The following is a 24,130-nucleotide window of genomic DNA, read 5'->3' on the forward strand; positions in this document are numbered from 1 at the left end:
CTACTAAGCTACACTTGACCCCCTAATAGCAAATATACAATGCCGTTTTACTACATCATCCAACAGCCAATTGAAAAACGGGACACAAAGAAAGACATTCCAATTTGACCAAGGAGGATGACACGAAATCCCTTTAGCGTACATAGATAGGTTTCCCAAATACCCCTCCCCCTTCCATTCTGTCCCTACTCTGGTTCCCATGCCATTTTCCCAAACCAGTGATAAATTCCATTATTGAACCGTGGAACTGGGAATCCTCACGTGATAGGTGAATTTGTAGTTTGAACACGTGGCTCATTCAGAAACCAGGAATATCCGAGTGTTTTTTCTTTCTCTCGATTTTATTCGGAGGCGGCGCCAGCATTAACGTGTGTGACATTTTCACTGTCTATCTGCCAAACGGGTTCTAGGGAAGACAAAAAACTATTTTCTCCTCCCTTTTCGCCAAGTCCGCCATCCGAAAAGAAAAACTGCTGTAATATAATCTAGATAACTTGTTATTTTGCAGCGAGAGGGACCTAGCAAACAGGCTGCATGAATACAAACAAAACAGTCTATTCGCCCGTGTACTGTGGAAGTGCGTTTCTCTAAAAGACCGGACATCTGAAACAAATTTATTTTTCAAAACTGGCATTTCTCTGCGCTGAGCGCCATGAATAAGCTTTATATTGGCAACTTGAGCGAAGAAGCGAGCTCCGTGGAGTTGGAAAGTATCTTCGAGGAGTGGAAGATCCCTATCAGTAGCCCTTTTCTTGTTAAAACTGGGTATGCGTTTGTAGATTGCCCAGATGAGAAGTGTGCTATGAAGGCCATTGATGCCCTCTCAGGTAAGACGAATAAAACTACCGGAGCATTATTCAGATGTATAATGTACTTGGACTTATTTTTTGTGGTTTCCTGCAGTAATGTAGCAATACTGGGCTAGTATAACCAGTACACGATAGAGGGTTAAAGTGGTGTAGGCAAGCATTTATTTATCTCCACGCGTGCGGTCACCAGTCTCGAGGCTAACGCTGCTTGCCGTACTGTGAAGTGTTAAGTTATTTTCAGCATATCTAAGAACTACATTTGGTTGTGCACAATGTTACTATTACTTTTTAAGAAACCGGCTAAGAACGCTGTGTGCATTCGGTTGCTATTCCACCACACGCGGGGACGCAAGGCCAGGCGAACACTGTACCTAACGCTGTAGCTACAGTAACTGCAATTTAAATAATTGCCAACTGTCTCCTGTTACCTTATTGCTTCTGATAGTTTTTTTGTTTGTTTTTGGCTGAATTAGGTTACTGTAAAACAGAGTGTATGCAAAGAACCAATCATTTCCTCAACACTGATTTTATATTTAAATGATTTTACTATTGGGTACATGGGCGTAAACATTGTATCTGTGATTATTTTCTACTCATTTGATTCTATTTTAACTAGATACTACATGCACGGTTGTTTATTTTTTTACGGACACATGATCGATGCATGCCTCAAGTTAATTGAGAAATTGCCTGTTTTTAATCTCAGAGGCAGTTAACGATTAGGAAATAATTGTACAAATACACTTTAATGGAAGAGATTGAACCTCTCTTATGCCTACATGAAAAATAGGCTTTCATTCTTTGCAGGGATTTTGCGCGGGACCGTCTGTATAGCAGTAGGCTATTTAGGCCCATGTTTTTATTTGAGATTTATGTTTTTGCAATCTAGGAATGACAAGTTGCTATACACAGTGTTGGATGTTATTAATTGTCCCATCAATGGGCAAACAAAATCCATTCACATCCATGGCACATTTTTTTGAAAAAAAAATCTGAAGGTTGATTTTATGTAGATTCTGTATGAAACCTTTAATTCACGCCCTTGAAGTTATCCTCACCCAAATCGCACATTAATTTGTATTCATTTTCTCCTTCAGGTAAAGTAGAACTCCATGGAAAAGTCATAGAAGTGGAATATTCAGTACCTAAAAGACAAAGGTAATTTCACTTTTAAAAATCTGGTTTTGGGATTCATTTTGGTTATGTCGAAGTTCTCATTTAGGCTACAAAACGAAAGAGGAGGGCCTTACTCATAACACCATTTATATAACATAACACCAAAATACGTTATGTCCCTACGTTAAATGCATAGTATTTTACATTTCTTTCTCTTTTCATAAAAAGTAAAGTATTTACCGTGCATTCTTGCAGTAAAGATTGCTACATTTTTGATACCATTAGTTTTAATGCAGCGGATAGAAATCGAGGCCTTGTGCGTATAAGGAACACGTTTTGTGTTGAGCACGTGGGGAGCATTAATAAAATGCCTTTTCTGTTTTGTAGCTCGGATGTGTAGATGTTGCGATTAAAATGTATGGATATGGACTTTCACAGAATGCTTTAGTATAATTAATCTGATACGCTTTTATTTTGTTCCGTACATTATCGAACGTGTAGCTAAATTGTGTCTGATACCGCCTTGTGCACATTTAAAAGAAATGCATCGAACACAATGGTATATTCAAATTTAAAGCATTCATGGATTAAATGGTATCCTGTTGCTATATTGTGTGTCCATCTCGCACAACGTGGTTTTACTAACGCTCGTCGTGATGCAAGAAATGGTCTTGGGTTTGGGTTTGGGTTTGGGCCTCGTTTACAAATTCTCTTGTCGCTGGTGTACTTGGAGAAAAACATTTCAGTAACATACTGTTTCCACCTTGACCACATCGTGTATTTCATGTAAACTGAACATATGTGTATATATATCTGTAATTTTGTGAAACACAATTGCTTCTGAGTGGCATAACTTTAAAGTAGGCAGGCCTACATGGTAGGAGAATGTAATATATTGAGTTCTGAAATGTGACTTTGGAAAACTTGAGTTTTTGTATGCATTTGTTTCTGTCTTAATTTATGTAGTTGAGAAATTGTAGTTTTGATCATGTACAGTTATTTATTTTTTTAAATGTTTTTTTTACACTCCTCCGTATAACTTTGAAGCCTATACATTTACTATGGGGGAGGGGGGGATGGGGTATATATATTTCTGCACAGTTTTAAAAATCCCTGGTATTTTATGAATGGGAACAAGTCATAGGAGTATTCAGCTCCATTAAAAAGTGAAGGCAAATGACGGAACATTGACATGCAAATTTTAGTTAGTCTTGTTTTAAGATTACAAAGTAAATGCTGCATATCCATGTTAGCGCAGCATTTAGAAATAGTCAACTCAGTTAACATTTGAATAATTTTGGAAAGTATTTATATTTTTTATATTCCTTTATGTTAAGGTCTAGTTTGTGTGAAGTAGTTCAGCTCTTGTGTATTTGGCACTGGATTTGGGTGTAGCCTAAATATGTGTTCTGTTGCTCTTGTGCTTAAAAACCTATGTGGTGCTCCTCTTTCCGTTATCCGTATTATGTAAGGGGGGAATTTAGAGGTTAATGAATGCTGGTGCTTGAATAGGTTTGGATAAAAAAAGTTCTTACAGCACTAATTTGTATCCCAACTGCATTTTTAACACTGTTAAATTATCATTTAACACAGAATTCCAAAATGCACTCCATTGATAATTACCATGCATTGTGGAAACATTTTGTTTTCCGACACACATTTGTGGAGAGACACGAGTTATCCTTGCCCCCTCCCTCCCCATGCTTGTAATTCATGGAAAATGTCAATAAGTGATATTAGGATCACAAAAACCAGGAACAAATGTGAAAAGGGTGCTCCCAATTTATTATTCAAAATGGAATTCTTTGGCCTTGGCGCTTCAGGCCTGTTGTGGATCAGTCATCACTGCCTGCAGGGATTAGTGGTGTCCGTCAACTGAGGCTCCTCCCACCCAGCTCAGACTGACCTTTGACCCAGTGGGGAAATGAAGGTTGGGAGGTTGCAGCTATACAGCTCTTCAAGCCATGCAGGGGAACAGGAATTTTGTCGTGGGTTGGGTCTGTTCAGAATCCGCTGGGCGAAAGAGGGTGTGTGTACTGCTGTGGGAGGAGGGGTGACGCATACATCAGCAGTGTGTGTTTTTTCTCTCTCCCTTTTTCCCTCCCTCCCTGAGCAGACATAGGCGCAGGATTATTGTTGGCTTTCCATAGAGACTCCCTTAAATATGCTCTGTGATTCACTATGTCTATATCCAACTCCATTCCTGAAATATTTCCTTGCGTTGGGTGTTCCTTGGAAAGTCATTGTGAGTGGAAGGTTATTCTCTTCTCACATCTTGCTGGGTAAAAGTGTTCTGTAGTCTGTAATAACATGGAAATCTATGGTTAAAAGTACAGGATTTAAATGTACCAGGTTTATTCCAATCAGCCCACACCCCTGTACATTTAGAAAGAGCTTGGTTGTGCAAAGGTTGCATACTGCTGTCAGATCGTACAAATGGCGTGAGTGTTTGAGAGGGGGATGGGCGGGGAGACTGGGGGTGGGTGACTCAGTGGTGTCTCCTGCTCTTAATGAATTCACAGGATCTGAGGGGAAATCCCGGAGCCTGCATGTTGATGTTTTTGGGAGCCAGAGATCTTTCTCAGGACCTGCATGCCCATGTGGCTATGACAAGGTTCCACTGGACCAGTGTATACAGCCATGTTGTTGGTTTGCATAGCCCTGTGTTTTTGGTAGGAACTTGAGTATAATTCTTATAGTCAAAGAAGAAAAATTTGACCACTGCAATGTTGGTTAAGAGATCAAGGCGTTTGAGGATCCCCCTCCCCCCACCACCACCATTTCATTCGTTGTCCAAGACTACAAAGAGAGACTTCCACAGGAGCGGTTTCATGTCCTATGAACCACAAGAGGCCTAGTAGTATGCATGCCCTGTGTTTTCATATTTTAGATTCACTGTGTATATAATGTACATTCAATATGCTTATAGAAACTTGTATGAAATTACATGTATTGTTAATCCAGGCAGGGAACTAGTGTTTACCATAAAAGCTCTGCAGAAATATACACCGTCATAGGATGCATTCTGACATCCTGGAAACTGATTGCAGTGCTTATCCATTTTATCCCTGCAGACCTCCATGTTGTAGATACAGTTTGGAAATTTCTGTTCTGTAATGATGCTGTTGTGGAACAAGTACATCACTGAACATTTAATATTTCAGTTAAAGTAAGCCCATATAATTATCCAGTGTCATAATGCAGTTTATGTCCATTGCTACCCTCTGGTATGTGTATGTAAATTCAATGTACATTTAAGCTGTTGAGAAGGACCCTCCACTATTATGGAATTTATGACAATTGTGGAGCTGACCTTTGGAAAATCAATTTGTTTACATGGATTTTGCTTGTGATCTATTGCATGGAACTAATATAATGTGTATTAAATTGGGAGCACAGTTCAGATAGGTTTACAATTATTTGTAAAAAGTAGGTGAGTTGGCCCTAATTTCTCTGTTCATAATTTTTTACATTTAATTTTATTGAGATTGGTAGAACGCAGAGGGTAATGGTTGGATAAGCGACCACAGCTGAGAGTGCCATAGCATCCCACCCATGCCTGGGGGGAAATGCATATGACTGATAGTTGGCTGCACTACGGACTGCGCCACGTCTCTCCTAGTTCAGATGTTTGTAACCAAAATAATGTGTTTTGGTACACTGCATATGAAGCTAGTTAAGCGAGTTGCAGGGGTTGTGCTTGGCCTGGAACTACCATTGCACAGAATGCAACTTGCTATGCTGCTTCCCAAAAATGACACGATATGTTCAAATGCTGAAAAATGTTCAAATGCTGAAAAATGTGCCTGATGACTGAGTGCTTCACCATGGTGAGAGAAATCAGTTGGCCAATTGTGAGATTGTCGTCACCACTTTATAAAATTCTTGAGAAATTGTTCCTAGTGGAAGCCATTTTTATGTGGTGTTAATAGTTTTGTTCAGCCTCCAGTTATTTGTTCAGCCTCCCATATATTGAAAATATGAAAAATGCTTAGGTTACATAAATAGGATATGTTCCACCCAATCATTGAAAATCATTACAAAATATTCCAGTTGGGTAGTTTTAAGGTGTCCTGCCTTACAAGCCAAATGGGTTATCTTTTTGAATGGGAAGGAAGTGTAATGCTTTCATGCCTCACTAGGAACTATCACATTTAATTCATAACAATGAAATCTATACTGATTACAAGGGTGATGGCATAGATGCATGAGAAATGGCAGTAATATATATTTTTTCTGATCATTGCAGAGCACACACAGCAGCAAACTCCTGACAGTAACTGTCTCCTTAGTGCAAAGTTGTTCTCATCATATTGTTGTGGTACTTTCCTAAATTCTTAATATTAGCCCAAATAAAATGCTAAGGAAGGTGGAGCTCAGAACTTTGTCCGTTTACAAAATATACAGTGTGACAACAAAAAATGTACACCCTGGTATTTTGACACAGGTTTGACACAAGTTTGCATGCATACTTTAATCAGTGCAATGGAGCCACCAAATACTTAGGAGTAGGCACACACCAGTACACACCAAATTGATGCCAGATTATGTTTTTGTTTCCCTATGAGGACTATAATCAGGAGAATTGAAAATTAGCATGCTGTGTTTGCAAAATGTAGCATGGCCGCTAAAATATGTGATCCAAAAATGTATAAGTAGCTATTCAGAGGGCAACTGAACAGCATTTTGAATCTACCGAAAAATCAAAGGGAGCACCACAATATGGCTTCTGCATATTAAGCTAATAGTATTCAGATATTTCCTAAATTCATGATTTAAATGAAAAGCACACTGCTTTAATTTTTAATTCTGTTACACTGATGTTTTTTTCTCTGAGGTGATTTGACTTAGTTTTGAAATGGTCATGTTTTTATGTTTTGACCTGTTCGATAACGTTCTTACCTTTTACATTTCCCTCTGTCTGGAACCTGTTAACCCACATTTGTAATTGGAGCTTAGTGTGATTTTTTTGCATCAATTAATAAAAGGTGAATATTTTAGTTTTTTGCAGTAATCGGTGTTGTGTGCTCAGAACGTGGCCTGTTGTAGTATGTGTGTCCTGGGCTCTGTGTGTGTCCATGCATGTGTTTTCTGAGGGAGGGGCCCCACCCTATTCCCTGTTTTCTGGCTGTCAGTGGGGGACAAGCTGCCTTGACTGCAGTAACCAGACCCCTTCCCCCACTCCCGCAGGGCATAGAGGGGTCTCATTCCATGGGGCACCTTCCTCCCCAAAGCCCAGAGAATTGGGAGCGCAGAGCGCGGGAAATTGTCATTGTCCCCCTGCCTGACTTAGGGGCTCTCTCCGAGACTGCCTGTGGAGGGAGAGAGGGGGGCTGAAATGTCAGGAATGCAGGATTTCCTGGAGGGATGATTTAAGCTCTTTGTTCTATAGGTTATTCTTGGCAGACGAGTTCTGTTTTTTTTTTTTTTTTCTTCTTTCTCCCCCCTCTTTCCTCCCCATAGTCTTTTGATACAGTATCATAAGGTGTACCAGCTAATGCTGTAAAGATTATCTTTATTATGTGACATGGAAATAAAAGCATGTAAAAAGCCATTAAGAATGAAAGAACTTGTGTAAAGCTCACAAAACAGTTATTTATTAGTGAGCAGATACACAATGTCTCAACCACTTTGAAGTCGTAGTGAGGAAATGGAATGGTTAATGTAATACAGAAGTGCAGTTCAAAAATCATGTGAGCACATCTATATGCGGAGAAAATGAAACCAAAAGTTTCATTAAATATCCACCCACCCCAGTGATACGGTTTCAAACATTATAATTATATAAAAAGAAATGACAGGATTCTGAAAGCTTCTCATAGAACCCACATAAGTGCAATGTTTGATATTTGTATAAAAAATATAGAAAATATATTGATTCATCTTTAAAGTTTATTAAATGTTGGAATATTCATACATTTTTGGGCACAAATTTTAAGTGTACACAATTTGTTGAAGTGTTGGTAAGGACATGACATGAAAATAAACCTCACCTTTTGTTGTAGGTTTTATTCTACATCTTAAAAGTTTGACCGCAAAACTCTTATCAAAAATAAAGCCCATAGTGAAAATTCACCCACCAAATCGTAATTTGTGCTGTATTACTCATTGGAAAAGTTAATACTTGTTTTGAAATTCTTTTGCATGGATACACAAGTAAAATGTACTGCTTCCAAATGGTACTTCATTTTATGAAGTCATGTTATTAGCATTTAGTTTCATTTAGTGGTTCACTACTTAAGCTCTTAAACTGAAGGTTGCTACAATCATACCACCAGGAATGTATTTGTGTAAAAAAAAAACACACAAAAAAAACTACTAAATTTAAAAAAAAAATGTATGCAAAATGTAATGATTTTAGCTCAAAATGTGCTGCTTGTATTCTGAGCAGTATGAGTAAAACCAATCAATTTTCCAGTGGACCTGATGCTATTTTCCACACTACTGACCGCGTATTACTAAAGAAACGGTCAGAGGACAGCCATTTCTCTGCGATGAAAAGAAGCAGTCTTTGCGTTCCTGGTGTGACATTTGGAGGCAGGAGCTAATGCAGAAGCTTGGTCAGCTGAAGCCCACTCTAACCCAGGTGGGATGAATCCAGTTGTGGCCTCCTGCTGTGACTCCCAGTCACAGTTAGTGAGTGACACAGTTGGTGACAACTGAACAGTTATTAATGTACTTATTAAAGATATTTTCTCCAAGTCACAGACTTGCTAAATGTCAGTGACAGTTTGACACTGCGATTAGTGCGTGAGGTGGGGACACTACCATCTGTTCATTTGGACCATTAGGTTTTGAACGGCCCAGTTGCATGTGTGAATGGAAATTGTTTCCAAAAACGTTATGAATTCATCTGTGAATCAGGACAAATGCACTTGAAGGCTGGCCCATTGTGTATGAAAAGGCATTGAGCTACCATTGTTTTTCTTTTCCTTTTTGCTGCTGACTTCCATGATGGTAGATTTGTTTGCTAGTTTGGCTCAGCCTTTTCCCCTCACTGTCGCTACCATCTTGAGTTAAACTAAATGTGCATATTTAATAAACAGGAATACTACTGCAAATGAGTCGGACACACAACACGAATTCCATGTAAATATCTTTTACAAAGACACGCTAGCATGCAGGTCATATTGTGTGTAATTGTACAAGTAAATACAGGAAAGCTTTTGATTAGTTTAGGCCTAGAACTACCGGGCAAACCATGGAGGACAGGGCACATGAAGCGGATAGATTCAAAGTTCACAAAGATATGTCACATGACTTGGCTTTTCCCAAGACCATAAGGTTGTGCGAGTGGCTGAGCAGGAGAAATTGCAGTTAATCTCACACGCATTTTTGCTGTGATTATTTTTATGATAATGGGTATGGCACAGTATGGGCCTAAGCCATGTGACTCATGACCAATCACAATTTGTATACATTGTATCACATGCTGAGCCAACTTCAGAGATCAGGATAAATACTTTTATGCATGCATGCATACTTTAATCAGTGCAATGGAGCCACCAAATACTTAGGAGTAGGCACACACCAGTACACACCAAATTGATGCCAGATTATGTTTTTGTTTCCCTATGAGGACTATAATAAGGAGAATTGAAAATTAGCATGCAGTGTTTGCAAAATGTAGCATGGCCGCTAAAATATGTGAACATTGGAAATGGATATAGTGATGAAAGCGATGTCACAGATCTTTTTGCTATATTTCAGGGTTGTATTTATAGCGATCAAGGGAAATTTCCGTCACCACACTAACATGCATTCATCATATGCAGTATGGTCATGATAATATGTGACCCTACCAAATGTCACATACTCATCTGTATGCTATTAATCAGGGCTGAAATTTTTGTTTTGGAGAAAAGGAATTGTGTGTGTGCAATAATGTGCATTTACTATATAATATGTAATTGGGGCCACCATTTTGTCTTTCCTCATTTTCTTGCATGGTACTTCAATCTTCTGGCAGCTAGAGGTCACAATAGCCAAGCTACACTTGTCAAGTCACTTATCAATTTGCACCTCAATGATGTAAGTTTATAAAGCAATTGCCACTAATTCAGATTGACAGCGATGTTAGGCCAATTACGGAGTAGCTGCAGTATTTTTAAATGTTGTACAGGGGCATGTTAGGTTTTATTGGAAGCAGTGGGAAACACCCAAATTAAAAATGAGAGCAGTTGTATAACATTTAAAAATAAATAAATTCATGATTCAACTGTAACTGATGATGGTCTTCAATCAAGGCCTCAAATGGAATCCAGCTTCTCTTTGTGTGGTGACAAACAAGAACCTGCATCCACATCTGCCCATGCTGCAGTTATACTGAATTCTGCTCATTTTTCCAAGACCTGAGTAACCAGGTGACCCGAGTTAAAAAATCAACTGCTTTAACTGATTAATTGCTGTGCTGAGCTACAACGAAAGCAGACGGACCCTGTGGCTCTCCAAAACTAGGAGTGAGGATCACTGGCTCAAAGACAGGCTTTTAATTGCATTTAAACCTCCATCCATGTTCACTTTTCTTCCTGACTCCCCACTGCTTTGAAATAGTGTGGGATTTATGGTCTATATGAGTTTCCTACGGGAATGGCCGAGTTGTGACATACTCGCTCTTGCCAACATGGTTAGAAAAAAAACAAACCCCCCCCCAAATCTACAATAGTCATAAGTAAACCACAGCTACAAATTTAAAACGGACTAGTGTACTGCAGCATTCAATTTCTTGGGGTATATACATTCTTAACCCCCAGAAATAGGCAAACATTGCTTGCTATACATAGCTAGTTGATTGCTAGCCTAGAATGTAAATAGTCAGACAGGAACTAACACGCAGCCACACACCAGCATGAACCTGAACGAGACAGATGGTAGAGTTGTGATGTATTCTGCTACTAACGACCCGACATCACCTGAAAGCAGGGCTAGATCAACAAATTGCTTTTATAAATGTCTCAATTAGGAAATAAATTGTATGATTGTAACCTGATTGCGCAGTTGGAGTGTCTATGGGGACTTCTGGAGGATAACCATTGAAATTTTAAATCCCTGCTTGTGACTTGGTATCCACAAACACTCAAGGCCATTTACTTGGGACTCGATGTCTGCATGGTGATTTCAGCTCAAACTAATTTGGCATGGGATCTTGCCAATGACTCTCCTGAAAGAGTCTTGAAGAGTCACAAAGACCAATTTTGACCAATAGCTTTTTTTAAAAAAACACTTCAAGCAGGCAGTTTTGCTGCCTAATTAAATTGCATTTGTAATTGGTGAGGGAATTGCCTGCAAAAAAACGGAGCATGGACTTAGATTGGGCATTCCATGGAATTAGTCGTCATGAATTCTGTATTGATGCATTTGCTTGTCACTGGAATTTTTTTTGCTAATGATTCAAACTAGAACTGGGCATATTTTAAGCCAGTTCTATCCACTCACCATATGTTTTACCTTCGTGTGATTTATCATGTGATGTGGTCACTCTGGATTATCTTGTTGGCATTGTCCTGATGCAAACAAAATCTTATGCAAGAGGAAGTGACATGGTTGTGTCAGTTGATCTCCAAATAAACCGGAAAGAGCTGAGGATGAATGAACCAAAAGATATCAGGAGTGTCACCTGACCAGGTGCTCCTGTGGGCAGCAGAGAACTTCACTCTGAAATCCAAAGAACTAGACTGCTCAAAGAAATTCTCAAAGTGCCTTTCTGGAAACCTGAGAAACAAATGGAAATCTAGACAATGCAGCCATATATAAAGCAGTCCTGTTCTGTGTAGTGGTGAGTGCTAGAGGGTAATCAAGATTGATCTGAACTCCTTATCAGCCTTTCACAATGATGTGTGAAGAGAATTGGTCAAATGTACTGAGTAAACACTCGGTACAAGCTCAAGCATTACCTCACTTGTTGAAACACATCCCAAGGAAAGAAAATGGAAAAATGAGCAAAAGTTTATCCATTTCGGTAAGATTCAACTGGATTGTGTAGTATAATGTTGGATCCATTTATTATAAAGGAGAGCACCAGTAAGATGTGCGGCATTGATTCTGTATCTCAACCTCAGCCATTTTACTTTGCAAATAGCTGAAAGTGTCCTGGTTTCAATACCTTGGCTCAATGTTCAGTATGGCTGTTGATAAGTTGTTTGAGGTCTGCACTTCTTGCCCTTGCCGCCTCTTGGGACAAGGCGCTCCCCCTCTCTGTACTTGTATTTGCATTCAGTGGGTCTGGATAAGAGTGTCTGCTACATGCCAGTAAAGTGTGCTTACCTAACTGAATGACTGCTTAAATATTTCTAACCTGTTTGACAGTGTAATGCAGGAACATGAAATTCTGTGGTAAAAATTACATCAGCTGGTATTAAGACAGGTAGGCATAGTAGATGATGATGGGAGAATTGAAGTTCAAGCGCTCTCTCTTTGGTCAAACATGCAGTATGGCCAATCACAGCCTGTTGTAGAGATTCATATTCCTATGTATCATTGGGTTTATACCATTATTACTGTGTCTTGCTTCCATGGATTTGACAGCCTCTATAACAACGTGGTTGGGTTTATTTGCTGTGGAAGTTCCTGGTGATGGCCTTTGGAGGCCAGTTTTAGTCCCAAGGCCACATTAACATTGAGCTGCTTGGGGTGTGAAGGCTGGACCAATGGCAATGTATGAATCATTGGTAACATCAATGGGCCTTTTTCTTCTCAGGAGCAGCAAGTTGCAGATCCGAAATGTCCCCCCTCACTTGCCATGGGAGGTGAGTTCCATTTTTGTGCTTCTTCTTTGAGGATCAATTTAGGAATAAAGATTAGTTGAGACTGTTCGTATATCATTCCATGCATGTCTACTCATAAGTTCCTTCTGGTGTTTTTCGAAGTAAAAGGCAAATAATGACGACATGTTTGTTGCCACTATAATGATATCCACACCACAAGAGACACTTGCATTGTGAAAAGCCATTCAAGAGGACATTTGTTTCATGTAGACAAGGGTCTGAAAATGTTAAACCTGTGAAAGGATTACTTCAGCTAGTCGCTGAATGGTATGCAAGACTGATTCAAAATGTAAGGTATTGCTTCCTTTGAATTTCTAGGTGAATGCCTTTGCCACTTTCTGAGAAATCTGACTGGATCTTGCCGAATTGTACTGTTTACTAAAGCTTTTAAAGTGTACGCATTATCATTTGCCGTGTCAATGATTTTCAATGTGCCATGTGTTGAAGCTAAATTTTAATGTTTATCTGGGTAGTCAAATTACCAGTGATACTTTTGAATGTATTATTTTTATTTTTATTTTTCCATATAAAAGTTACAACATGGCATTTATTATCATATAAAGCACTAATATGCACATCCTGTAAGCCTAGAACCTGACTTTGTTGCAGATGATGACACTGGCTGGCCTTGCCACCCAGAATGTTTCATTAGTGTGAATGGAGAACTACGAAACCCTAAACAATCTTTTTCCACAAAGTTCTTTGATCACTTACAGACACTAGATCTTATGTAGGAAATTGTCGTGAGTTTCAGTGTGTGGTTTCTTTGTGACCATTTCATAGCTGAAAAATGTATCTTGAGTTCCATCAAATTAGTTGAGCTGTTCAAAAGACCATTTTGTTGTATAAGCAATGGAAATCTACTGCACTGAGCTCTTGTTCTTACTGCTTATGCAAATTTACTGTTGGGGGGGATTGTCAAATCTTTGTACACCTAGTTGAAAATGTTCTAACTTTGTGACCCTCCCATTCCGTCTCCCAGGTTTTAGATGGCTTGTTGGCTGAACAGGGCACTGTAGAGTCCTGTGAACAAGGTGGGCACAGTTCTGCTGCATGTGTTTTTACATTACATTACATTACATTATTGGCATTTGGCAGACGCTCTTATTCAGAGCGACGTACAGTTGATTAGACTAAGCAGAAGACAATCCTCCCTTGGAGCAATGCAGGGTTAAGGGCCTTGCTCAAGGGCCCAACTGCTGTGCGGATTTTATTGTGGCTACACAATAGGTTAGAACCACCGACCTTGCTTGTCCCAGTCATTTACCTTAACCACTATGCTACAGGCCGTGTTTATAGCACACAGAATGGTGATTCAGAAATGGACCCAGTTGTACTTTTGTCAACATTCATTCATTTCTTTGCTTGTAGTGAACACTGAGACTGAGACTGCAGTTGTCAACGTTAAATATGCCACCAAGGAACAGGCCCGACAGTGAGTACAGCCCGCTTATTCAATATTGAGGCGCAACTTGCATGTTCGTCTGATCCTGGCAGGCAAATGGCTAACACTTTTGCATCTGGTCTGTAATAACTGTCTTCTATCAATGTTAATTATTTTTTATGACTTTCAAAGTCATTTTTTTATATTTCAATCTGCGATACAATCTCATGAGCAGAAGTCATTTTGCCATTAGTTAACAGATCATGAAGCACATGCAAAGTGGTCAGTGTTGCCCTCTAGTGTGCACAGAAAATCCTGTGGATAAAGATGGGCAATTTGGGAAAAATTCTACTTAAAATTAAACTGATAATTGAATGCAATAAACCTCAAATTCTATTCAAACCATTACACTCAAATAGTGATGTATATATTAAAGTTATGCTATTCAATGTATCATTATTAGTTTAAACATTACAAATCCAAGTTATGCAGTTCAAACTTTTATTTCTGCTGGCATGAATGCGGGTGCATTGTTTGTTCATTTGTGTACTGTGAGGATGGGGCGATGACTTGTGTGCCACTTCAGCACTCTGCTCTTGCCGTTTACCCTAGGGCAATGGAGAAACTGAACGGTCACCTGATGGAGGACTATGCCCTGAAGGTGACCTATATCCCAGATGAAACTGCCCAGCAGGATGCTCCTCAGGCCGGAAGACGTGGGCTGGGGCCTCGGGGCTCCCCCAGGCTGGGCTCCCCTGGAGTGGGGCCGGGTGCAAGACCAAAGCTGCAGCCTGACGTCCCCCTGCGCATAATGGTGCCCTCACAGTTTGTGGGGGCAATCATCGGCAGGGAAGGGGCCACCATACGCAATGTCACCAAGCTGACACAGTCCAAGTATGTCCACTTTGACCACACACGCTTGCAGGCTATGGATGAAGGATGTAGATTCACGTTGAATTTACATTTAGTCATTTAGTAGATGCCGTCCTTCAGGGCAGTGTACAGGGTGCACATCAAAAAAGTTAACTCATTTATTAAGTGAATTGATATTTAATTATTTTTTGAAAATGACAACGTCCAAAGGGACGGGCAACATGATTTTTTGCAAGAGGAGGGTCATGCCTGACGAACCTTTTGGCATTATTTGAGGAAGCTACCAAGTGTCTTGATGGTAGCAGGGCTTATGACATTTTATACGGTACATAGATTTCCTAAATATAAAATATAATATCATTTGATGTACAACATGAAAAAAGTATTAAAATGAATACAGTAGGAATTACAGGAGGCATTTTAGAGTGGGTTCGGAAATGGTTAAAGGATGAAATGGTAGTCCGAGGGATCTTATCTGAGCAGGGTATTGTGGGAAGTCCCACATGCCATCATCTGACCTGAGAGAAGTTGTATGGATGGGGAAGGCCTAAAATATTTCTCAAGATACCTCCTTTCCCTTACCAGGATCGATATTCATCGGAAGGAAAACGCTGGTGCGGCCGAAAAGCCCATCACTGTTCACTCCACACCCGATGGATGTTCGGCTGCCTGTAAAACCATTATGGAGATCATCCAGAAGGAGGCGCAAGACACCAACTTGTGAGTTCCAGTCAACCGCTTACCCCTTCATAATAAAATGGTGAGGTTTGGGTGGGTAGCATTGAAAAGCTGTAAAAGGGAAATTATTTAGTTAAGTCCACTTAACACCAGTGTGAACTTTTGCCCAGTGATCACACCACGTGCTTTGGGTAGCTGCACGGTGGGTCAAGTTGGGAAATGTACACCCATGTAAAGAATAAATATAATAATTTAATCATTATTTAATAATAATAATTTAGAACTCCCCTACTCAAGACTGGGTGATACCCTGGTGGCTGATGCTATGGCCAGAACCATACTACTCAGTGGAGCTGCCAACCACTGGATCTGGTTTTTCTTTTTTTTCTGGGCTGCATTAATGCAAACTTCTTTGCTTGTCTTTGATACCAAATATACGCAAGTTCACACGGCAGAAGTTTTTGGTTATTAAATAATAATCACCTGGACAATCACAGACACAGAAATCATATTCCAATCTGTTTCAGCACTGAAGAAATTCCTCTGAAGATCCTTGCACACAACAACTTTGTTGGCCGACTGATCGGCAAAGAAGGAAAGAACCTGAAGAAGATTGAGCAGGACACAGACACAAAGATTACCATTTCCCCGTACGTCGCCCGCCACACCTGGCTCTTCCAGTCTTTCAGAATTTAAGCCCAGCGACCCAGAATGAACTTCTGTACTCTGGTGTGCTCTCAGTCTGCAGGACCTGTCACTGTACAACCCCGAGAGAACCATCACTGTGATGGGGACTATCGAGGCCTGCGCCAGAGCTGAGGAGGAAGTCATGAAGAAGATCAGGGAGTCTTACGAAAACGACATGGCTGCTCTCAATGTACGTACATTGGACTGAAATGGTATTTCCTCAAATAGTCCTGAACAGTATAGCAACAAAGAGGTATAGAATTGCTTTTCAACCTGCAAAATGAAACCTAAAACAATGGTTAAAATTCCTGCAGGGTTAGTTGCTTCAATTAATTAAACGACACCAAACTCCTGCAGATCTTAAATGCTGACATTGCTTTATGGTTAATGTTAATATGTTTGCAAATTTTTTTCTTTACAAGGCAACCTTTCTGCCATGGTCAGGTAAGTTGGCACTCACATAGCGTATACTTTTCTCCACAGCTGCAGTCGGATTTGATCCCGGGGCTGAACCTGAATGCACTGGGCCTGTTTCCCTCTTCGTCGTCGGTCATGGGCCCCTCCATGATGGCACCGCCCTCTATGGGGGGGCAGTCCATGCACTGTTCCTTCACAGTGAGTTGTCTGTCTGCAACCCTTCCCACACAAGGGAGCGTGATTGTTTTTGAGGCGTTTCGGCAGGGGTAGTATAATGTGTACATCCCTCCTATTTTGGTGATACGAGGTAACTGAGGGACGTGTAATGTGTACCTTTCTCCTGTAGAGTGGCCCGTTTGGGATGGATGCGTTTTGGGCATCAGTATCTGTGGGCTGCCAGGCCCCCGGTGTAAGTGACCCCTCCCAGAGTGCTTTGCATGGCTCTGCCTGGCTGCTCTGCTGGTGGAATGTAGGAGGATTATGTTGGTCTTTCACAAGCTCCCAGGTCCCCAACTTCCTTGATTTTGCCAAATTGTTATAACCGGAATTACTCGAATATGGCACAGTAGGACAATGTACTGTATAGTCTAGTAATGCCTGCCCTTATCCTAATGTAGGCTACCTTTCCAAGATGGAATAAGGTAGCAGATTATCATTTCAAAAACCGATTTTAATTAGTCTTTAGTTTCAAAAGCTTCCTGGCTGGAAGACCATCATGTTTTGTGTATCCATTTGAAATGGAATAAAGGCTTTTTCTCCAATTTTAATCACTTGCTTTTTCTGTATTCCCTAATCTTGCAGTAGCTATCTAGCTTGCTATCTGTTTAGATATCCTGCAAAAATGAAATTGGTACAAGAAATGTCCTGGTTGTGAAACCAGACTGTACCAGAAGCACCCAGTGATACAACATCAACTAATCTCTGTGATGTAATTCAAGTTGGGTGTATATATTCCTGGGATAATAGGATAACTAGCGAGGTAGTAAGAGCTATATGTTGTCATGAAACCTTTTTAATTTCTACAGCTTCCTGGTTAGCTAGCTATATAACATAGCCAATGCTTTTCCATTTAAACACAGATTCCTAGCTAGCTATACTTCAGGTGTTTGATGTAATAATGACATGGCAGCTGTTGGTTTGCTAGCTTGCTTTTTGTTAATTCAATGAAAATTCTGAAGTATTCCTAGCTGGATTGTTGGTGACATTACATTGTGTTTTCGTTCATACAGATGGCTGCTTGGTTAGCTAGCTAGCTAGCTAGCTACACTCCTAGCATTTGATTGTGATTGCTAGACACTGGCTGTCTAGTTCCTGCTTGGCTTTTCATTGCGATTTCACAAACACCCCTTAAAAAACATTCACATTTGAAACACCATGATTATTTCTGTTTCAGGAAAACACAATGGTGTAATGTAGCCAGCTACATTTTTTGTAATGTTACTTACTGCTTTTTACTGTTGTGTACTATTATTATTATGCACCCTCTGTACTGATACATTTTGGGGTTTCACATTGTAAATGGGTTGTAATGTTCCATATAGTGTTTTCTGTTTTAAGGATTAATATGGTGCTTCCTGTCCAAACACTGCTTTAGTCAGCGTACAGGAAAATGCATAGTAAGGATTGGTGGTGGTGGTTCATTGTGGTATGCACTATTCTGTACCCTTCTGCCTCCCAGTTGCATCTTGTTTGCAGCTTGAGCTGGGCTACCACCCCTAAGTGCTTGTTTAAGTATGCTGCTTGCTTGGACTGAAATTGCCAGGTTTCCGAATGGCTAAGTACGTAAAGGTGCCAAGAATCAGATTTTGTGTACTCTTACATACAGTGGTGTAGATATGTGGCAGAGAGCAGTGCACCATTCAGCCACCCTAGTGCATTTACGTCAAACGGAATGTGTGACTTATGTAATCTTGAGCTCCGTCTTGTGGTCTTTTCTGAGTTGATCATGCCTGCTGTGCATGCTTGCGCATGTTTCAGTGTTACTGGATAAACATACGTGTAGGAGTGGAACCTCTTGGAACATTCATTGTTTTCCAGGAGTGTTTTCTGATGCTCCTCTGGGTATTTCATTGTGTGTGTGTGTGCTGGTTTTAGTTGCAGCTGTACCCACTTAATCATGTTTTATAGAGTTCTTACTTGGCAGATAATTTTTATGTTATAGTTTTCAGCAGTTATCTGCGATAATTCATTTGTAAAATACATTTGTATTGGAGATATGATTGTGGGACCAAGAGGAAATTATTTTTACAACTCTTTGGGTCAATTGTACGTTTTACATTCATTATATATTTTAGTCAACGTGATTTATTACAATGAAATGTCTTGTGTTGATTTATTGTTATAGGGCCTGTAACAATTGAATAAGTGTGTTCACTGCCTCCCTAGCCAGTTTCAGTGGCAAAAAAGTATTCTCTTTACAACAAATATTCCTCTTGTTTCTTTTGCAGTGAACTTCCAGCATATCACTGTCACATGATACAAATCCAGATCAGTATGCATTTAAAAAGTCAAGCAAACCTACTAACATGAGCCCTGTTGAACCAAAAGCAAGCCTATGCAGTGCTCTACTAGGACCAGAGTTTTGTATTCCTTGAATGAGTCCCAATGGCTTCTCACAAGACTTCAATAAGAAAAACCTGAATCCACCACAGAGATTACAGCCCTCTGACTTTAATGTCACACATACTGGATCCCATTAGCTATTCATAATGCTTGAATTGGTGACGGGTGGGTGGGAGCTTATGACTGCAGGACTACACTATGGGTTGTATATGGAACGGTAGTTGGGCTGTAACGAACATACATCCTTGTTTTGGATGTACTGTATATGTTGTGCTCAATTTGCGCTGATGGGCTTCTCTGCAGGACCACTTTATATCTGAAATGTATACTAAAATTACCTTATAATATAGTATATTTCTTGTTGATAATTAGCAGCCATATTTTACTATTTATATAAGTGAAATGTCTGCATTTGTTGAAAGCCTCAAAGACAGGAAATTAAATGTGAGCACATGTACAATAGGCATTAAACATGGCTGTAGTTGTTGGAGATCTGTGCTGATACCTTGATTGAGAGCAGGCTTATGTTGGTGTTAGGGCTGATCAATTTAATTTCTTGTCTTTTGAGGCTTTCAGCAAATGCAAACATTTAACTTAAAATGTCGTTTTTTTGTGATTCATGTCCTTAGTTTTTACACCTGGGTGGTTCAATTAATAACTTTGCTATTTTAAGTTAAAAGCCCATTCTCCCCATTTATTATACGCTGATCCCATCTACTGGCACAAAGTGGTATTTTGCTATTCAATTATAACTTCTTTGTTCTCAACCTTCTACAGTCTGTTCTCAACCAAAATTTTATTTTTATAGCTAGTATGCATAACGATGCATGATATAATGGTGCTCACTAATGCATGCATTTCACTAGAGCTAGAAATGTCTAATATTAGGCTAAGTTAGATCATGAGTATACAACAGTGTGACAGTACAGGGTGTTGTTGGCATGTTCAATTGGGCTAATTCGTGTTCGCATGCGTCTCCCCCATGTTAAGTCTATGGACAATTCATTGTGGAAATGTAGAATTTAGTTCTGATTCAAATTTAATAAAATGCACAGTCATGAAATTCGAAAAATCATGCCCATAAAATGAGTGGTCTTGTGTCGAGATCCGTTGGTGGTATTTTTGCATAATGTTTTATGCTAACTTTAAAAAAAAAAAAGTGCAACACAGCGAAATGGCATTGAGATTGGTTTTGAAATGGGAGAGACTGAGGTTCAAAATTTGTTCTTTTGAATGGAAGTGCCAACCAACACAAACCTATTGAGTGTGATAGTAGAGGTTTAGAACGTGTAACAGTCTCACTGGAATATTCGATTCTGAACCCTGAAAGTTCCACAATGCACGGCATCTATAATCCCGAGCTGGATGCCAAACCTCGCTTATAGCTCAGCTTCACTAAAACTGAGATGGCACCACAGTGCTCTCCATCGGCTAGAAATCTCAGTTTTGCTGGACAATCATTTCTCATCAACATGCATCCCTGGTTAGCCCAGGTGCTTGCCATTTCCTTTCTGGACTACCCAAACTCCCTCCTCAACGGGCCTCTTCTATAGGACCTCTGCAGCTGCAGCTGCCCCCTTTTTTATGTTGGATTTGCTTTTGGGATAATGCTATAGATATAATTTTGTAAAGACTGGTTGTCTGTATATTGACATTTATGACACAAATTTTTGGTTTCTTTAGTTAACTTTACACTTATTTTAAATGGGCCGTCTGAGCCGTCTTCTGTATGGTGATATCACACTTTTGTATTCTTGAGACCGACACTAATCTCCACTTCTGTAAGTCACTCTGAATAAGAGTACTTGCAGTGTATGTAATGGATCGTTTAAGCTTGGGCTTGTCTCTGGTAAATTAGAATGGGCTTCGTTCCATTTAATACTGCCACCTGGAAACCACTCCTCCCTCCCTTTTCAAAATTTTCTATTGCCTCTGCAGCCACCAGAATCAGAGACCGTACACCTGTTCATCCCGGCACTGGCTGTAGGAGCCATCATAGGAAAACAGGGCCAGCACATCAAGCAGCTCTCGCGACTTACAGGAGCTTCCATCAAGGTACAGTAGCCCCGTTGTACTGCTACTGGTTACAAGATGTAATGTAAAATAAATAAAATGGATGAAACTAAATGCCACATTTGACACTTGACATATCCAATAATTTTATGTGTATATCTTGTATACAAATGTATGTATTATGTGACATGGAATAGTTCACATTTTTCATCCTGTATACATCGTACACCAATTTGGTTTGGGGCCTGTAAATGTATTCAAGTAAATACAAATGCTTTTTATTTAATAGATTTAATTAATGTAATGTGTGGTTCCAGATTGCTCCTGCTGATGGACCTGATACCAACCAGAGAATGGTGATCATTACAGGCCCTGCAGAGGCTCAGTTCAAGGTCTGACTGATGGTCCATTGATCGCCTTTTCTCTCTGATACTTCTACTGAATGTTTTACACATCCTGTGGGCCAACTGCTTTTTCTGAAGATGCTCATGGATTTGATTATTTTATTTAACTGCCATGATAATGGGACATAACACACAGCCAGGAATCAGACCGTTAGTTAAATGGAAAGAACTGTTAGAAATACAATGACAGAATGATCATCATTATTTTAAAGCCTAATGCCCATTTATATTTGTTAAATTGCAAGATAACTACAATACCAATGGTGACCAATAGGTAAAATAAATAAAATAAAAATAAAAAACTTAGTGTTTCCAACCCCTGTGCAGGCTCAGGGAAGGATTTTTGCAAAGCTGAAAGAGGAGAACTTCTTTGGACCCAAGGAGGAAGTGAAGCTGGAGGCCCACATTAAAGTGCCAGCGTCTGCTGCAGGCAGGGTGATAGGCAAAGGTGGAAAAACGGTAAGCCTATCTATTGCATGATCCTCTGAGAACTATCCTCCTGTAAATAAAGGAAAGTTCCACATCCCAGAAGCAGACCACGACAAGTCTTTCAGTTAATTTTGGTGCATTTGCCCCATGTTGACATCTGGTTGCAGGGCCCCTGTAAAAGATCGGAGTGAGTATGGAACCATACTCAACTGCTCAAATTACATGCCATTTTGTTTACCACATTACCACAGTTAATTGTAGTCTGAGTGATGGTGTATAACCTTTCCGTCATTTTCTAACATTGGGTTCATGCAGATGCATTGTCGAATGGGAAGGCTAATGTTGTTTTTGAGACACTAACATGGATCCAGTTACTGTGTAACTGTAGCGCATTGAGTGGGTCATTTATATGTGTAATCCATTTTCAGTATATGTATTTTTAAAAATATTTTATATTTTCCAACTTTTTTTTGGTTGTTACAATTAGTACTTCTGATTTCCCCTATTTGACAATTAAAAATGTCAATCTGTACAGCGGTCATAAATATTATGGGTATTTAAGGTAAGACTTCTGCATTCTATCCCCTCAGTAAAAAGAGGTTCTCAGGGTATTGGCTCATTGTGGAACCCATGGGAATGAGTGTGCTGTGTGTAACATACACAGTACTGTAATCGCATGTATTCTTCCAGGTGAATGAACTACAAAGCCTATCTAGTGCAGAGGTGGTTGTCCCCAGAGATCAGACACCTGATGAGAATGATCAAGTCATCGTCAAAATCACTGGTCACTTCTATGCCAGTCAGGTAGATTTTAAATTTATTTTATTGAAATTAATGTGTGCATACACGCATGCGTACTATATACAGTATATTTGGCTGATGACATAATAGTTGCCTCACAGTATAAAGTTTTGTAAACTTCTAGAAATGTCATCTGCGTTATGGAATGGAACTGATTTTGCTTTTCCGTCTCCATCTCAGCTTGCTCAGCGGAAAATTCAGGAAATCTTGTGCCAGGTACAACGACAACAGCATCAAAAACCCATGCCTGGTGGCCAGCTCCCCCAGAGGAGGAAGTAGCAGGGATCTGAGGCAATACCTAGACTCATCACGTAGATGGACAGCAGACCAAAGAGGAAGGAGGAGTGGCTTTTAACCACAGCAAGGATGATGGAGCGCTCTCCTCCCCCTTGCCACCCATGGTGCTGCCCCTTAGCGGTGGCTTCAGTACCCTGCTGGGCTGGCCTCGGCCCCAGTGAACTTCAGGAAATGGGGGGAGGGGAGGTGGGGTTTAGGGTGGGGCAAAAGATTGAAAGACCTCTTTGCTGCCCTGCTGCTGTTCTTTAATTGCCACCTCACTCCCCCAACAGGATTTGTTCTTCTGAATGGTGTGTTATAGGTTAATGACGCTTTCTCTTTTGATCTCTGGATTGTAAAAAAAAAAAAACATTTCTCTCATAGCTCCTTGTGTCAGGGTGGGGAAAGGAGGGGGGTAGGGTTGTAAAGTGGGCGGGGGGTCCATAGAGTACTCGCTATAGCAAAGACGTTAGAAGAAATGGGAATTATCTTGTCCCAGTATTGATAGTGGCATTTTATAAATTCAGGTGGATTTTATATGTGCATACGACCACCATCAGAGTAACCTAGAGGGATGTGTTGAATGGTGTTGGCCAGGGAATACATTTAATATACTTTTTACTAAACTACCTCAGGCTTAATACCTCAGAACAAGAAAAAAATATATGTGTATATGAGAAATGTTTGTTTTGATTTGCGTTGTGGTATTTTTATATACTTTATAAAGCTAATATTTCTTGAGCGTTTTATTTTTATAAGAAAATTATAAATTTGATCAGCTCAACTCCTGTTTTACACACATATGTACATGTAATGAGCATGTATAGATAAATATGTGTACATGAGATATTTAGCAGGGATGAAAAAAAAAGTTGCAGCACCTTTGAGTGCTGAATTAAATTGCTTCCATTTTCCTAT

The 24,130-nt window shown here is 39.9% G+C and overlaps 1 protein-coding gene across 2 annotated transcripts; it reads left to right on the top strand.

Moving 5' to 3' along the window:
* Positions 1–295: 295 nt before the first annotated feature.
* On the top strand, positions 296–23,587 carry LOC133131208 (insulin-like growth factor 2 mRNA-binding protein 3). Of its 2 annotated transcripts, XM_061246456.1 has the most exons (16): positions 296–827; positions 1,907–1,967; positions 12,622–12,670; positions 13,671–13,722; positions 14,060–14,123; positions 14,685–14,966; positions 15,531–15,665; positions 16,151–16,273; positions 16,365–16,500; positions 16,794–16,925; positions 17,074–17,136; positions 21,228–21,344; positions 21,620–21,694; positions 22,034–22,165; positions 22,826–22,939; positions 23,117–23,587. In XM_061246456.1, the coding sequence occupies exons 1-16, from the start codon at positions 653–655 to the stop codon at positions 23,213–23,215; spliced, it is 1,809 nt and encodes a 602-aa protein (XP_061102440.1). In that variant the 5' UTR covers positions 296–652; the 3' UTR covers positions 23,216–23,587. The 2 variants fall into 2 exon arrangements, with proteins under 2 accessions (XP_061102440.1, XP_061102447.1); XM_061246463.1 differs by lacking the exon at positions 17,074–17,136 and having other exon boundaries at positions 298–827.
* The last annotated feature ends 543 nt before the right edge of the window (positions 23,588–24,130 follow it).

Source organism: Conger conger, chromosome 1 (genome assembly GCF_963514075.1).
Source record: "Conger conger chromosome 1, fConCon1.1, whole genome shotgun sequence".
Taxonomy (NCBI): domain Eukaryota; kingdom Metazoa; phylum Chordata; class Actinopteri; order Anguilliformes; family Congridae; genus Conger; species Conger conger.

Coding starts and splice junctions, on each gene's coding strand:
- LOC133131208 (XM_061246456.1), top strand. CDS start 653: ATGAATAAGCTTTATATTGGCAACTTGAGCGAAGAAGCGAGCTCCGTG. Junction 828..1,906: donor GGCCATTGATGCCCTCTCAG/GTAAGACGAATA, acceptor TTTCTCCTTCAG/GTAAAGTAGAACTCCATGGA. Junction 12,671..13,670: donor CCCCTCACTTGCCATGGGAG/GTGAGTTCCATT, acceptor TCCGTCTCCCAG/GTTTTAGATGGCTTGTTGGC.